This window comes from Schistocerca nitens, chromosome 2 (assembly GCF_023898315.1).
Source record: "Schistocerca nitens isolate TAMUIC-IGC-003100 chromosome 2, iqSchNite1.1, whole genome shotgun sequence".
Classification (NCBI taxonomy): Eukaryota; Metazoa; Arthropoda; class Insecta; order Orthoptera; family Acrididae; genus Schistocerca; species Schistocerca nitens.
Window position 1 is genome coordinate 185,499,235 of NC_064615.1, and position 18,565 is coordinate 185,517,799.

At 43.7% G+C, this 18,565-nt stretch overlaps 1 protein-coding gene across 1 annotated transcript in view; it reads left to right on the forward strand.

The window, feature by feature from the left end:
- LOC126234906 (voltage-dependent T-type calcium channel subunit alpha-1G) overlaps positions 1 to 18,565 on the forward strand; it is a 790,867-nt gene that overhangs the window by 373,897 nt on the left and 398,405 nt on the right. The window contains exons 12-13 of the mRNA XM_049943646.1: positions 8,188 to 8,516; positions 15,282 to 15,433. Of these exons, the coding sequence (XP_049799603.1) occupies positions 8,188 to 8,516; positions 15,282 to 15,433 (481 nt within the window). The remainder of the gene's footprint in view (positions 1 to 8,187; positions 8,517 to 15,281; positions 15,434 to 18,565) is intronic.

Here is an 18,565-nt window from a genome sequence, read left to right on the forward strand (position 1 = left end):
CCGCCATATGTGCACCTCACGGAAGGAAACCAGAAGCTGAATAATCTCGAACATGCGATTTTATACTGCTGGTAAACAACTCAACCAGCCACAAATACTTTTAAAAATATGTCTTTTAATGCCATTACCTACTTCAGTTCATCATGCCCATCTTCAGACGGCTTATTTTTTCAATTCTGTAGTAGCATTTCGTCCTCTCCTGCACCGTATAAGAATATTAAGAATACACTACCAACCATTAAAATTGCTACACCACGAAGATGACGTGCTACAGACGCGAAATTTAACCGACAGGAAGAAGATGCTGTGATATGCAAATGATTAGCTTTTCAGAGCATTCACACAAGGTTGGCGCCGCTGGCGACACCTACAACGAGCTGACATGACGAAAGTTTCCAACCGATTTCTCATACACAAACAGCAGTTGACCGGCGTTGCCTGGTGAAACGTTGTTGTGATGCCTTGTGTAAGGAGGAGAAATGCGTACCATCACGTTTACGACTTTGATAAAGGTCGGATTGTAGCCTATCGCGACATTGCTGTTCGCGTTGGTCGAGATCCAATGACTTAGCAGAATATGGAATCGGTGGGTTCAGGAGGGTAATACGGAACGACGTTCTGGATCCCAACGGCCTCGTATCACTAGCAGTCGAGATGACAGGCATCTTATCCGCATGGCTGTAACGGATCGTGCACCCACGTCTCAATCCTTGAGTCAACAGATGGGGACGTTTGCAAGACAACAACCATCTGCACGAACACTTCGACGACGTTTGCAGCAGCATGGACTATCAGCTCGGAGACCATGGCTGCGGTTATCCTTGACGCTGCATCACAGACAGGAGCGCCTGCGTGCCGGCCGAGGTGGCCGTGCGGTTAAAGGCGCTGCAGTCTGGAAACGCAAGACCGCTACGGTCGCAGGTTCGAATCCTGCCTCGGGCATGGATGTTTGTGATGGTTCAAATGGCTCTGAGCACTATGGGACTCAACTGCTGAGGTCATTAGTCCCCTAGAACTTAGAACTAGTTAAACCTAACTAACCTAAGGACATCACACACATCCATGCCCGAGGCAGGATTCGAACCTGCGACCGTAGCGGTCTCGCGGTGCCAGACTGCAGCGCCAGAACCGCGCGGCCACTTCGGCCGGCCTGATGTTTGTGATGTCCTTAGGTTAGTTAGGTTTAACTAGTTCTAAGTTCTAGGGGACTAATGACCTCAGCAGTTGAGTCCCATAGTGCTCAGAGCCATTTTAGGAGCGCCTGCGATGGTGTACTCAATGACGAACCTGGGTGCACGAATAGCAAAACGTCATTTTTTCGGATGAATCCAGGTTCGGTTTACAGCATCATAATTGTCGCATCCGTGTCTGGCGACATTGGTAGCGTGTATTCGTCATCGCCATATTGGTGTTATCACCCGGCGTGATGGTATGGGGTCCCATTGGTTACACGTGTCGGTCACCTCTTGTTCGCATTGACTGCACTTTGAACAGTGGACGTTACATTTCAGATGTGTTACGGCCCTTGGCTCTACCCTTCATTCGATCGCTGCGAAACCCTACATTTCAGCAGGATAATGCACGACCGCATGTTGCAGGTCCTGTACAGGCGTTCTGGATACAGAAAATGTTCGACTGCTGCCCTGGCCAGCACACTCTCCAGATCTCTCACCAATTGAAAACGTCTGGTCGATGGTGGCCGAGCAACTGGCTCGTCACAATACGCCAGTCACTACTCTTGATGAACTGTGGTATCGTGTTGAAGCTGCATGGGCAGCTGTACCTGTACACGCCATCCAAGCTCTGTTTGACTCAATGCCCAGGCGTATCAATGCCGTTATTACCGCCAGAGTTGGTTGTTCTGGGTACAGATTTCTCAGGATCTATGCACCCAAATTGCGTGAAAATGTAATCACATGTCAGTTGTAGTATAATATATTTGTCCAACGAATACCCGTTTATCATCTGTATTTCTTCTTGGTGTAGCAATTTAATGGCCAGTAGTGTATTTCAGTATTCAGATTTACCGCCACCTCTTACGTTGTGTGGACAGCAAAAACCTGACAACGTGCCTGTATTTCATTACATAAAGTGTCTTATACACTTACAGTTGTTGCGGGGAACGCTGTTTATTTTCTGTTCGAGTAATATGTTTCCACGGACTCCATTTTGAACGCTGCAGCTGCCTTTTGTTCATAACTTGCAGCTCCTTTGTCCGCCTTTATATACTGGGTTGTTATAATTAAAGTGCAGCAATTCAAAAAAGAGGTCCATTGTGGGCTGTAATTACCGCATGGCAATAGAACGGGTAGATATTCTAATACGTTAATGCGGAACCGATTTACGCTAGAAAGAAAATTGTTCCAATAACGGCCACCAGCTCCAAATATGGCGCTGTGAATGCAAGAAAAACGCGTAATGGATTAGCAACGGGGCCTGGGCACAATATGTAAAACAAGTGAGAAAGGCATTATGATGATTTTATTACTGGGCGTTGATTACAAAATTTGTTCAGTGTGAGCAATGAAGACGTCGACGAGATACTGTACAGCGACAGATTTGCACCTGGTGGCCAAAATTGGAAATGATTTTTTTTTCAGCGTACATTGGCTCCGCATCAACGCATTAGTATACCTACCAAGTTTTGCTGCCATACGTCAATTACAGCCCACATTGTACCTCCATAAGCAGCTGCACTTTAAGTATAACCACCCGGCATGTGGAAGTACGGTAGCAGTGCAGTAATAAGACTGTACGTGGAGGCATAATAGACATTTTATTCATTGCGCTTGTACAATAAAATAGGAAGAATAAGTAATTACATTTTAGGTGATCTGAGCGCAGGAAAAAGGTCCTAGTGTCTAGTCGAACTGGCTTCAGAACACGGACAAAGATACAACATTGCACACAGTTTCGAACCCATGCCATTTGTCAACTGTAGTGGCCAATGAGCGTTGGCGTACCAGATCCTCTACAGCCCATTACCAAATGGATTAACTGGCTTGGGAAACAGTCTAACACCCTCTGTATTTAAAGGTACCAGATGGTTATACAGAGGTCCAGCGAGGAATGTAATTATCACATCGCAGTGAAACTTGGTGGATATTCTAGTGCGTTAATAAGAGAACGATTTACGCTGGAAAAAAATTAGTTCCCATTTTGGCTACCAGGTGAATATCTGTCACAGTGAACGCTACAAAGATGTACAGAAATGCTTCCATACGTAATTTGATTAGGACATAGGCAAAAAACGTCAAAGGAGTGAGAATATCGTAAACCAAGGCTTACACAATTTGTTCAACAAGAGCACCGGAGACGTCCACGAGATCCTGGATCGGCAAAACGACGAAATCAACAGCAGTTCCAGCGGAATCTGAGCAAAGTACTCCCGTATACTGGCCTTCAGATCAGTAGAGATTGAACGTGTCCCTGACAAACGAGTTCTTTAGAGATACGTAGAGCCAAAAGCCACGCGGATTCAGAGCAGGTGATCTCGCAGACCGTGCATCCGAAAACCTCTGGAGATAACACGATCGTGGAAGGCTGCATTAAGCCGATATTTCACTGGGAGAGCGACATGAGGTGTTGCCCCATCGTACTTGAAAACAGCGGTTTCCACACAGTCGCAATCTTCCAAAGCAGGAATCACACGGTATTCAAGGAGACCTCGATAGCCGGAAAACGTCACTGTAAAAGTGACAGGTTGTCTGGGTGTACACTCGTCAAACACGAACAGACTGAGAATAAAGGTGCTTGTGAAACCCCAGCACACAGATTTATACGGCGTGTGCAACGGCTCTTCGTACACAAAAGGGGTTTAACAGTATCCCAATTTCGGCAGTTCTGTGTATTCACTGCACACTATAGCGAACAATGTGCCTGTCATTCCATAGTATATTATCTGGCGACTTGTCATCGACTTCGATCCGTGCCAGAAACCAGACAGCAAACTCATAACTTTGCTGCGGATCATGAGTTTTCAGCTGCCGCACCGTCTGGGCCTTGTAGGGGTACCAGAGTAAAAAAACAGACCATCAAACTTTCCGTACTGTTGACCATGGGATGGACAATTCTTGTGACACTGCACGAGCACTACAACTAGCTGCATGGTCAGTTGCAGCAACAGCTACGTCATCAATTACTTCCACCAGGATAGGACGTCTTCGTCTTCGAGGTAATACGTCAAGCTCACCCGTGTTTGGGAATTTCATTATCATAGTCTTTAAACCATTTAATGTCATCGTGCCTCTCCTCAGACCTTTCCACAGTAAATCGGTTCCACATTAACGAATTGGAAACGATTTATACTGGAAAAAAATTAGTTCTAATTTTGGCTACCAGGTGCATATCTGTCTCAGTGAACGCTAGAAATATGTATAGAAATGCTTCCATACGTAATTTTATTAGGACATACGATAATTATAGCCCACTTTGAACTTCCGTTAGTAGCTGCACTTTAATTATAACTACCCGCTACATAACAAAACCACGTTTAGGTTCACTGGTGGAGCACTGATACTCAAATTAACGTTCAAATTACAGTCGACAAAAACGTTATGTAGTTGAAGATGTAAATGAATTACACCAGCTGAAGATGGCTGAAAGTGTGGAACGCGTTTTAGCATAAATAAAGCTACGTAAAAAGTGGCTGTTAACCTGTACTGCTTCAAGTAACTCGATCCACGGTCAACAGACCATCTTTAACGTGGGTAAACCGAATATCTCAGCTTAAACAACGCTAAGGGAAAGTCGATGAGAAGCAGAGTTATATAAAACATGTTACATGCTGTGCTTCATTCATATTAGTTGACAATTACACGAGAAACTGAGAAATGCCAGCTCTATCTCTATATTCACATTCTAGTCAATGGCAACTTTACCAGGTTGTCTGCATATGAACAGAAACATAGCTGCCAGCAATAGTAACTAGTGTGATGTCGGTGCCAGGAAAATGCCTTTCTGGGACAATTTGAACAAATCCGAGAATGATATAGATAACTGCGATTCAGATTCTGAATATGTTCCTGAACATAAATACGCTTCAAAAGTTGTTGCTAATCAGATAATGTAAATAACCCTTAACCAAGAAGCAGTGTTGTTTCTGTTTCTATGGTTTACGTGAATTTAAATAAGAGTGTTAGTCACCAATCTGATTGGTCTCATGCGGGCCCGCTATGAAATCCTCTCCTGTGCCAAACTCCATACTAAGGCAACAGCGAAATACTTTTATATTGTGCTGCATCATAGATTAATTTTTGAGGCTGTTATACACTGCTTGCCAATTGCAAAGGAACAACAGCTGATTGTTGGGGAAAAACCGACAGTTGCTACGGACCACCCAACCAATGATAGTGAAAGGAAATGTAGAGGGTGGGACGCGTTAACTGCAGAAAGGCCTGTGCACGAATGCTCTGTATGCATTCGACAGTTCATGCAGTACCGTGTTTGACGAAGGTTGTTGTGGAACCGATTAGTGTGACATTCCGTGTGGAACGCCAATATCCCTGGAAGACATTATTCAAGTGATTAAGATCGGTGACGGCTCGAAGCCAGTCAGAGTGTCACTATTGTGACCACAGTAATAGGTGTGTCAAAAACTGTCATTTCACAATTAAAAAATACCGCCGAAGGTGTAAATGCTATGCGAAAGCACGCCCTTTGTCGTAGACGGACCATCACACCGCAAGAGGATTGATACGTAATTCAACTGGCGAAAAGGAACAGACTCACACTCCTAGGCACGTCGTTGCAGTCTTTGCAACCGGCACACGTGTCTCTGCTACAACCATTTCGCTACCTTTAATCAGGCCGATTTTTATGCTACGGAGCCTGTTAAGTGCATTCCGCTTCAAACACGCCAACATCGAGAACGAGTTCGTTGGGGCCAGCAACAACGGTCCAGAGTGATGTTCTCCGACGAATCCCGGCACACGTACGGCCACAATTTAGTGTGGAGAGGGAATGGAACACGTTATATCACAGATGTTTCATGAATGTCTACTATATGGCTTAGACTTTTGGTGTGGACAGGAACTATGGATTGTATGGAGAGTGGTCTAACACTTCCTAACAAAAATGCTGCAGCAGGTCCTCAGTGCGCCGGCAGTGTACGACCGAGATTTGTCATGAAGAAGGAAATGCTTAACAGTTACGTGATGTTACGGGCTGCATGAAATCATGCGAAATCTCTCACAGGCACTCACACTTGGCGGGAGACTTTGCTCTCTACGCATCGCCACGTGCTCACTACGCATGCAGAACTGAAAAGAGCGATACTACGCGATCGACGGGCATATTAGAGACACTATCTATCAAATTTATGCAAAAATTCTTCAGATTTTCACTGTGATTTCCATTTCGCGATGGATTGGACCTCACTTTCCAGAGAGCCGTCATTACTACGTATGCTGTGTTCCATGTTGTCCAACATTGCCTGTGATTATTCCCGTCCTATAATGTGTCTATTCATTAGCAGTTGTCAAACAGTGTACTTTATTATTGCAGTAACTGGTAATGCAGATCTTACAAGTGGAGGCCACGACGTTTGGAAGGCGGATTTACTGTAAACTTCGTACACTCGTAGTAACCCAAGAGGACAACAGAATGTGTAAGCAGTAGCGCGTACTTCACAAAGGTTACTGAGAAAATCGCAATATAATTTCGGTCGTCAAATATTAGTAGACTAACATTGTAAATTTAATAAAAGTTCATCCGATTACACGTATTTTCCCCATTACATCAATTGTCATATAAATAATAAAGAAAATGACTGTGTTGAAAATCAAAAAAACTAACGAACGGAACTCTAACCAGCGATCCAGCGACTTGAACGCCAACCACTTTTTTTTTAATTGTTCTATATTATTCGTTGAATTTGTTCAGGGCGGACGTCCGATGATACCTGTTCAGTTTGTTCGACGGTCCGTTTGTTCAGCTCTTTTATTAGAAAGGAAAGCCAACGCTCTGACCGAACACGCTGAACTGCCGTGCCACGACCACTCAGTTGCAGCCACTTCATGGTTAAAATGGCCACGCACAGATATATATTTGACGACCGAAATTATCTTGCGATTTTCTCAGTAACGTTTGAGAAGTACGAGCTACTGCTTACACATTTTGTTGTCCTCATGGAGTACTACGAGTGTACGAAGTTTACAGTAAATCCGCGTTCCAAACGTCGTGGCCTCCCCTTGTTAGTATCAGAAACTGCAACAATTCTGACCTTTAAAGTTGTATTTAAGGAATGTTTCGTTACCTAACCGGGCAAATATGCAGTGCTAAGTCAATGCTAACTGATGTTAAGCCCACTTAGTTCGCAAGTAAACAATATTAAGTACCCATTGACGTATTTTTAAGAATAGCAATTTTGATACATTTGACGATTTTAATAATACGTCATTACTTTGGAAATATTTGACGAATACACCTTACATGATCGAAAGATCACCATGGATTCAGTTTAATGTCTTAATACGATAGAATTACTTTTTCCTGGTGGCATATGAGCCTCAACTTTGTCTTTGATAAGGATAGAAGCTGACGTAATGAATGAAAATTTGTGCCAACGTCCAGACTTGAACCTGAGTCTCCTGCTTAGTAGGCAAATGTTGTAATCGTTACCCCACAAGAGCACTGTGGCTCAGACAGCTGCACGGAACTCTAGTCCAATCTTAAGTCATGAACTGAGGTTTGTGTTGTGTAGGGTATTGGACTAGAGTGAAATTAGAATTATATTAATACCTCCAGCTGCTGACGGGCGTTGTTATACATCAACGGGGACAGGTGAAAACGTGTGCCCCGACCGGTACTGGAACCCGGGATCTCCTGCTTACATGGCAGACGCTCTAGCCATCTGAGCCACCGAGGGCACAGAGGATAGTGGGACTGCAGGGACTACCTGTTCTTTCGGACATGTCCGAAAGAAAAGACACCACATCTACATAAGTATATTGGACTAGAGTAGTCGGTAGTGTAGCGGCTAGTTAATCTGGTTAGTAAGGAGCAGAATTGTGTTCAAGTTCCGATCTTCGCACAAATTTTAATTCATTGCTTCAGCGTCTATCCTTAAGACGAAATTTTATTGAAAATTTTCCGAGCAATTTCTAAAAAGAGCCTACTTATGCCTTACCCAGGTGTTCAATCAATTTCTCGTGTAACCTCACAATCTGGTGATTTTGGTGCCCGCAGGAGGCGGCGAGCCGCTGTGCTGCCAGGAGGCGGGGTGCTGGGAGCTGGAGCTGGAGTCGGGGCTGTCGGAGGGCGCGTGCTGCGCCGAGCAGCCGTGGGCGGCCATGCTGGAGGACAAGGCGGCGGCGGCAGCGGGCGCGGGGGCGGCGGGGGCGGCGGCGCGGCGCCGCAGGCAGCGCTGGAGGCACGCCCTCGCCTGCTGCACCGGCTGCCTGCGCTGGGTGCGCCGCGGCGTGCGCGCCCTCGTCACGCACAAGTACTTCCAGCAGGGCATCCTCTTCGCCATCCTCATCAACACGCTCAGCATGGGCATCGAGTACCACGACCAGGTCAGCGACACCCAGCTAACTATCATCGGCGTAGACCTACAGTCGATCCATTCTCTGTTGTCACCAATAGATTCATCATGCATGATGGTTGTAGAGAAAAAGTAAGCCCCGATCGGTCGCGAAATGGAAACAACAGCGTTTTATTTGCAACAGGTACTTCTTTACCCTGACGCCGCTCCAGCTCAGACATTCGTCGTAGCGTTGTATCAACCTTCCAATGCCCTCATCATAGAAGGCAGCAGCCAGCTCCCTACGCTGGTCCCCAGTTCGTTTTCTGTGCCAAAGTGTTGTCTTCATGGCCAGCGGGAGGTAAGAAGAGATGAAAATCAGAGGAAGCCGCCTCCCGCCTGTGTGATGGGTGACCAAACACTTCCCATCGAAAACACTGCAGAAGCGTCTTCATCGCTCCTGCAGTGTGCGGCCGATAATTGGCTTGAAGAAGGAAATGCATGACAGTTACGTTATGTGGAGTTCCATCTCGGCTGGCATCCATAATTGCGGGGTGGTTATTTTCTAGGTATTTTTATGTGCTCATTGAGGACTCAGAAGTGCAAAGTGCAGTGTGACGCGCTCGACAAGGATACTAAAGACACCGCCCAATACCTCAGTGCAAAGCTTCATAGGACTGAATGAATTCTATCCATAGTGGATGCTGTCGAACTCCGTGACTGTTCCTTTATGGGGTGTAGAAAATATCCGCTACCAGTCGCAAAAAAAAGGTTATTTATTTTTCACACGACCGGTTTAGGGCTTGCGCCCATCTTCAGGTGTTTATACATTCATGTACATGTTTATACTGTTGGAGATCACTGTATAAATACAAAAAAATTATTTGCTGGTGATTACACAGATACAAGTGGGACAATTGTAAGTGGTAAGGCAGCATTTGACGAAAATATATCTGTACTTACATAAATATGAAGGACCAATATTACAGTTATGCTGTGGTGATAGTTGTAACTAAGTGGCAAAACTATCACCACAGCATAACTGTAATAATTGTGCTTCATATTTATGTAAGTACAGATACATTTTCGTCAAATGCTACCCTACCACTTACAATTGTACCACTTGTATCTGTGTAGTCAACATCTAATTAATGTTTTGTCTTTATACAGTGATCTCCAACAGTATAAACATATACATGAATGTATAAAGCCGGCCGGGGTGGCCGAGCGGTTCTAGACGCTACAGTCTGGAACCGCGCGACTGCTACGGTCGCAGGATCGAATCCTGCCTCGGGCATGGATGTGTGCGATATCATTAGGTTAGTTAGGTTTAAGTAGTTCTAAGTTCTAGGGTACTGATGACCTCAGAAGTTAAGTCCCATAGTGCTCAGAGCCATTTTTGAATGTATAAACACCTGAAGATGGGCGCGAGCCCGAAACCGGTAGTGTGACAAACAAATAACCTTTTATTGTGACTGGTAGCGGATATTTTTCTACACTTCATAGAATTTTCATTGCGGTTTCCATTTCGCGACTCACCGGAACTTACTTTCTGGACACCCCTCGTAGTAAGCACACTGTAGAGATGGGCGGTACTTAAACCTCAATAAAAAAGGAATCACACTGCAACCACGAAATTTGGTGCTGGTGTTAGTCCTCCTCTATATATTCGCCCTTCAGACCGAGACTTTCTCACAACGATGGATGACTTAGCGGAGGCCTCGGCAGTAGAAGTGTGCCTATTCAGGAACCGTAACACTTCGGTAATCATCTCATCGTCTTTCTAGAAATATCTTCTACATCCGTCGAAAGAGAGAGACACTGGGTTCTACGTCAAGAGAATACGGCCGGTGAGGCAAATACTGATAATACAAAGAAGCAGCATGAGTGGCTCTGTCGTGTCCAGAACGAACTGATGCGTTGTCATTTAGCAAAAACGCACCCTTGGACAGCTTTACTACACGTTCCGCCTTGACAGCCTCCCATTATCCCCTCAGATAAATTCGGTAATGCGCTCCAGTGACGGTTTTCTCCTTTCGAGTAATCCATTAGCATCATGGCAATCTCAAAAAACACTCAATATTACCTTGCCTAATTACGATTCGGTATTCGTCTCTTGCGTAGGTTCTGAACCCGCTTATTTCCTATTTCCTTCGCTCCATTGTCTAAGGGTCATAGATCTACATGCAGCTCTCGTTCGTGGTGATTACGCGCCTAAAAGAGTCATCTGGATTCGACTCATAGAGCTGCAACAATTCCACTACAGATCCGTTAAGGGGCATTTTTGTAGAGTGTGAGCAGTCGCGGAAATCAGCGGCGGCGACCTTTGTGGTGTTTCATTGTCAGGCAAGATATAGACAATGATAATGACGATGACGATGGAGGTAATCGTCGAAGGCTCGAAATTTTATCCAGAACTGACGCGGCAAGAATACCGAGAATGTTTTACATATAAGTGTCTAAGGAGCAGTTATTATATCAAAATTGCAACCAACATGCTACAGAAGCTGATTACATTAGTATTCAACATTAGTCTCAGATTACACTATCTATTTTCATATTTGGGCATGTTTCCTGGGAACATGGGGGCAGTGAGGAACAAGGTTGCATCACGGTTTCCGAGAAATGGAGAGGAGACACCAAGAACGATGGAATACTTCAGTGATTGCAGATTACTGCTGGACGCTGTGTAGGGAGTCTAAAGAAAAACACAAAATTAAATCCGAGAGACAAACGTTCTAGAACAAACGAACAAGATCTTACTAAAGTGCTGCTTATAAGGTAAACAGGCCTGTAATTTGATAGTAAAATGCTAAATGATAAAATGCTAATATGATAGTAAAATCTGACGTGATTGAGAAAAATGAAAGTCATTTTTTAAAGTAATGGCATTGAAACGTTAAGAATCACATCTCTCAACAAGTTTTAATTTGTAGATCTGTGTTATCAATTAATATCCTAGTAGTTGTTGCCAAATGAAATGAAACAAAATAGTCATTGTAAAAGGTTAATCTCTGGAAATACACAGGGTGCATCGAAAAGAATCATCCGATTTGCCACGTCTATATTTCTGAAACTAATAAAAATATACAATGAATTTTGTTTTTTGATTAATGAGAAACTCAAAAAGTTGTTTTTATACCTTTTCACAGGTGTTCAACATATCCCCTTGAGATGCAAGGCATATGTCAATGCGGTATTCAAATTGTTCCCACACTGCAACGAGCAAGTCTTAACTTACAGCTTCTACAGCTGCTGTTATGCGATGTCTCAGGTCATCCATTGTTGTTGATAATGGAGGCACATGAATAGAGTCTTTTACAAACCCCCCACAAGAAATAATCACATACAGGCAGATCCGGTGACCTTGGAGACCAGTAATGTAAGGCTGAATCATTTGGCCCAGTGCGACCGATCCATCCTTCAGTAATCGTATAATTTAAAAATTCCCGCACTTCCTGATACCAGTGTGGCGGTGCTCCATCCTTTTGGTAATGAAGTCGTCCGCATCAGTCTCCAACTGTGGGAAAAGGAGGTTGTCAGTCATATCGAGGTATGTGCTTCCCGTAACAGTGTTCTCGGCAAAGAGAAATGGACCATACACCTTCTCCCGTGAAACTGCACAAAACACATTAAATTTTGGCGAGTCCCTCGCTTGAACAACTTCATGTGCTTGTTCCATACCCCATATTCTCACATTATGACGGTTCACCTTTCCATTTAAAAGGAATGTTACCTTGTCACTAAACACTTAGTGTGGAAGAGAACTGTCATCTTCGATCTTGCCAAGAACTAAATTGCAGAACTCCACACGCTGTTGTTTGCCACCTTCACGAAGAGCTTGCAGTAGCTGAATTTTATATGGTTTCATGTGTAAAAATCGACGCAACATACGCCAGCCGGACGTCGGGGGCATGTTGAGCTGTCGAGCTGCACGGCGAACGGATTTCTGTGGATTCCTTGTGAAACTATGGCAGATGCTTTCGATGTCTATGTCAGACACTCGGAGATGGCACGGCGACTTGCCTTTACACAACCAATCTCTTGCTCGGAATTGTTCATGCCATCGTCTAATGCTCTGTGCTGTAAGAGGGTCCACACCATACCTAGTACGAAAGTCACGCTGGATAGTTATTACTGACCTGCACTACGCAAAAGCGTAGAACACGCAACACTTTCTGTTGTCCCGACACCATTTTCCCTAGAAGTGAAGTGGGCGCACACTGCTGCTACCTAGCGGGAACCATGTAAAACTCAAGAATTTGCTCTTTCCAACAGTACGTTGTTCACGCACATATCTCAAATAACATAATAGTTATGACTTTTTTTAAATCGGATGATTTTTTGATACATTCTGTACATCATTTGATAATACTTTAGTGTAAGTAGGTCATTAATTACAGGGCAAACCTGTGCAGGACACTTTTTTTCTGTCTGCATTTCATCAACAATTGCATAAAAGAATAATTGAGAAAATGTTCATGCATCTACGATCATAATAGGTCCACTCGTATGTCCACAAGTTTAAAGAGAAGTTGAAATATTGACAGCTGAACACATATACGAGTACATGCATCTGATTCTGATAACAATACCTCCATTGATTTGTCTGCAATCCCAGAAAAAGTCGAAGCACTGATACACTTTTGACTGTCTCCATAGTCCTCAACAGAGTTCGACTCCTGACTCTCACAAAAATTTGTACTAAATGTTGTCACATCTAGCTGAACTCACCTTAACGAAGCTGAAAATTACAACAAACATAAAAACCGCTTTATTACTGTAGGAGGTTGTAACGTAGAGACATTTGTATAATTTAAAAGATTGTTTTAGAGTACTCAGGCATTGGCATAGGTCATTCGTAACGGATAGCCTGACGTTAACATAATTTTAAAAAATTCTCATGTGGCAAAAATGAATTTTCAGACATCTGTTTATTTAACAAGCAGTTACATATGTGACCACTGATAGTACTTGGTAACCAGCTTATGAAATCATTATTTACACATAAGCCACCTGACCAAGATAATTCACACTATAAAAGTTCAGACTCTCAAAGAATTATTGAAAAAAATTAAATTTTCCTCCACGATATGTTTCTATTAATACTTCTGGACAAACACACGGCGTCAAATCCAAAATGTAATAATTAATGGCTACACACTGTTTCCGGTCACGTCTAACTAAAGGACTTGGCAGGAAATCTTGACACAAAAAACTAAACATTACCAAAACAAAATAACAACGGCAAGAGGAAGCTTACTGTCATTTCTGTTTGAAAGATCTTGACTAGACTAGATACAAATACCGATGGACAAATATCATATGGATAGACTTATTAACGTGGCCACCTCATGCAAAACCATTATGAAATTGTAATGGTTATGAAAACCGACTGGTAAACGCACTCGCACAAAGTCACTAGACTAAAGAAGCCTATTAGCAATGACACACAAATTACCTGTTGCAACGTATTTCACATACAATGAGTGGCTAAATTTCGCCAGTAGAACTCTTTCACCTGGAAAGAGTTCGCTTGCCGCTCTTCGTCTAGGCGGGCTGAGAACTCATGAAGATACTACTGCCTACGTACTAATTCAAAAAACACAACGCAAGTCATGCTAGGATCGACTACTGCGCGCGTCTTTGGAGATGCTAAACGCCAATAAATGCATCTTTGAAACAACTGTATCCTAGTAATGAGACGATGTTTGTAGCCACGCTTCAACACTACCTATAAATAAGGAAAATGTGGTACTGAACATATGTCAGTAGTAGTTATTTGGCTAAAGACTACACAATTTTTAGTGTTAGACTGTTCATCTCTGGGTGCGTATCAACTGAGATAATGGAAGTATACAATACTGAAACTGATGCTTGCAAGGTGGCACCAGTGGATAAACATTTGTAGTATTGTCTCCGCCTTTATATCTGCATCATTTCTACAGTCCAAACACATGTTGACATCAAACAGCACATTATAAAAATAGCCATGTAAACTACACAAGTATTACTGTGGTACACATTCATGTTCGAGAAGAAAAACCTACGCTGTCCCATCCATTTTATCTAGTAAATTTACAGGTCCCAAAATAATGTAACGAAATGTATTTCGCTATAGCTTTATTTACGTAGCCCATTAACGATACTCCTAAGATGTACAGGTAGCTTCTCGTCCAAGTAATTAAACATTCATCATACAGTTGGTGTAGTCCCACCTGCTCGTGTTATATAATTTGTGTGTTACTTACATCTCAGAACGACATCTACGTCTACATCTGAGCTTTGTAGAGTGGCTAAATTACAATGCGTTGAGAGACAACAGTGATTTTCCGATTCGAGTTCTTCCAAATTCTTTCTGATTCTTTCACCCAATCCTAATTTGTGCAATGGTAGGAGGATAAGAGGGAAAATAATCATAAACTTTTAATTCACTTGTTCGGTTTCACAATGCCAATCTGTAAGCAGTTATATGAAGTATAGCACAAACAAATAACCGCCTGTGTTAAGCCAAACTTAGAAATGGTGGCACCTAAATATAACACACGCGAAATGGATGCAAAAAAATGTGTTTTTGGTATTTTAGTAAAAAATTATCGTAATTCGGAATGAAGGCACTGGAAGATTTGATGTCAAGTCCTAGTTACGAATTTGTCCCGTTTATCACTCTGACATTAATTTCATAAGCTGACAGTACGTTTTGATACTAATACTGTATAAGTGCTTTTCAGTAATGGCAATGATTACATCTACACTATAGTTCTCTCTTACATTAATAAGAGTATTGTCGTAAATTATTTGCTCTCTTGTTGTACAGCCCGAAGAACTGACCGTGACGGTGGAGATCAGTAACATCGTGTTCTCCGCCATTTTCGCCGTCGAGATGATGCTCAAGATAATCGCCGAAGGGCCGTTCGGCTACATCAGCAACGGCTTCAACGTCTTCGACGGAGTAATCGTGGTACTCAGGTGAGCGACACGCAACGGCTCGTGGAGATAACATCTTGGATCTACTGGTAACAAACAGACCCGAACTTTTCGACTCTGTAAGTGCAGAACAGGGAATCAGTGATCATAAGGCCGTTGCAGCATCCCTGAATATGGAAGTTAATAGGAATATAAAAAAAGGGAGAAAGGTTTATCTGTTTAGCAAGAGTAATAGAAGGCAGATTTCAGACTACCTAACAGATCAAAACGAAAATTTCTGTTCCGACACTGAGAATGTGGAGTGTTTATGGAAAAAGTTCAAGGCAATCGTAAAATGCGTTTTAGACAGGTACGTGCCGAGTAAAACTGTGAGGGACGGGAAAAACCCACTGTGGTTCAACAACAAAGTTAAGAAACCACTGCGAAAGCAAAGAGGGCTTCACTCCAAGTTTAAACGCAGCCAAAACCTCTCAGACAACCAGAAGCTAAACGATGTCAAAGTTGGCGTAAGGAGGGCTATGCGTGAAGCGTTCAGTGAATTTGAAAGTAAAATTCTATGTACCGACTTGACAGAAAATCCTAGTAAGTTCTGGTCTTACGTTAAATTAGTAAGTGGCTCGAAACAGCATATCCAGACACTCTGGGATGATGATGGCACTGAAACAGAGGATGACACGCGTAAAGCTGAAATACTAAACACCTTTTTCCAAAGCTGTTTCACAGAGGAAGGCCGCACTGCAGTTCCTTCTCTAAATCCTCGCACAAACGAAAAAATAGCTGACATCGAAATAAGTGTCCAAGGAATAGAAAAGCAACTGCAATCACTCAACAGAGGAAAGTCCACTGGATCTGACGGGATACCAATTCGAATCTACACAGAGTACGCGAAAGAACTTGCCCCCCTTCTAACAGCCGTGTACCGCAAGTCTCTAGAGGAACGGAAGGTTCCAAATGATTGGAAAAGAGCACAGGTAGTCCCAGTCTTCAAGAAGGGTCGTCGAGCAGATGCGCAAAACTATAGACCTATATCTCTGACGTCGATCTGTTGTAGAATTTTAGAACATGTTTTTTGCTCGAGTATCATGTCGTTTTTGGAAACCCAGAATCTACTCTGTAGGAATCAACATGGATTCCGGAAACAGCGATCGTGTGAGACCCAACTCGCTTTATTTGTTCATGAGACCCAGAAAATATTTGATACAGGCTCCCAGGTAGATGCTATTTTCCTTGACTTCCGGAAGGCGTTCGATACAGTTCCGCACTGTCGCCTGATAAACAAAGTAAGAGCCTACGGAATATCAGACCGGCTGTGTGGCTGGATTGAAGACTTTTCAGCAAACAGAACACAGCATGTTGTTATCAATGGAGAGACGTCTACAGACGATAAAGTAACCTCTGGCGTGCGGCAGGTGAGTGTTATGGGACCATTGCTTTTCACAATATATATAAATGACCTAGTAGATAGTGTCGGAAGTTCCATGCGGCTTTTCGCGGATGATGCTGTAGTATACAGAGAAGTTGCAGCATTAGAAAATTGTAGCGAAATGCAGGAAGATGTGCAGCGGATAGGCACTTCGTGCAGGGAGTGGCAACTGACCCTTAACATAGACAAATGTAATGTATTGCGAATACATAGAAAGAAGGATCCTTTATTGTATGATTATATGACAGCGGAACAAATACTGGTAGCAGTTACTTCTGTAAAATATCTGGGAGTATGCGTGCGGAACGATTTGAAGTCCATCAACAAAGGAGGTGGCTTACGAAACACTCGTTCGACCTATACTTGAGTATTGCTCATCAGTGTGGGATCCGTACCAGATCGGGTTGACGGAGGAGATAGAGAAGATCCAAAGAAGAGCGGCGCGTTTCGTCACAGGGTTATTTGGTAACCGTGATAGCGTTACGGAGATGTTTAGCAAACTCAAGTGGCAGACTCTGCGAGAGAGGTGCTCTGCATCGCGGTGTAGCTTGCTGTCCAGGTTTCGAGAGGGTGCGTTTCTGGATGAGGCATCGAATATATTGCTTCCCCCTACTTATACCTCCCGAGGAGATTACGAATGTAAAATTAGAGAGATTCAAGCGCGCACGGAGGCTTTCAGACAGTCGTTCTTCTCGCGAACCATACGCGACTGTAACAGAAAAGGGAGGTAATGACAGTGGCACGTAAAGTGCCCTCCGCCACACACCGTTGGGTGGCTTGCGGAGTATAAATGTAGATGTAGATGTAGAACGGCAGTGTTGCCACGGAAGCTGCGCCATATCTTTGCTGTTGCACCAAATATAAATATGCATTCCTCACCAACTCACTGTTAGTCATACGGTGAGATGTGTAGTAGCGTCTCAAAATAAGTCATTGAACTAAGCAGACAAACGTGACACTTGGATGCAAACAAGCCGTGTGGGTCAAATCTTATTGTACACAGAAGTTATTCTCTATCCTGACCTTATCTGGTGTTTTTCTGACTGAACGTAATTGCCTCCACATACACTGCTGGCCACCGTAAATGCAACACCCTGAAGGAAGCATCCGAATCAAGTGAAATTTACACCATGGGTTTGCAGCGATGAGATATGCAACTGATTAGAATTTCAGCGCAGACGCACATCACGCGCGCCTGTGGCGCCACCTCACAGTGCCATTTAAGGCTTGGCGATTTCGACGAGTGTACGTTCGGCACGTGTGTTTACCTTGTGGTTGTTTCACAAGACGATCAGTCATGCCTCGTAGACAACAGCGAACATCTTTTGATCAAGTATCCGAGTTCGACAGAGGAGGGATAGTGGCTTATCGAGATTGTGGATTATCATACAGAGAAATCGCTAGTCGTGTTGGACAAAACCAAACAACTGTAATGCGGATATGTGACCGTTGGATGCAGGAGGGTGCGATGGACCGACGTGGTCGATCGCATTCACCTCGGTGCACCACTGCACGTGCTGATAGGCAAATTGTGCGCATGGCAGTGACGGATCGCTCAGTGACATCCCGAACCATAGCACAGCACATTGCGTCTGTAACGCATCATCCAGTGTCTGCGCGTACCATTCGACGCCGTGTACAGCAGAGTGGTCTGTCCGCAAGACGTCCATTGCTTCGTCTACCATTGACGCAGAACCACAGACGTCTCCGTCGCCAATGGTGTGATGACAGACGGATGTGGACGGCAGAAT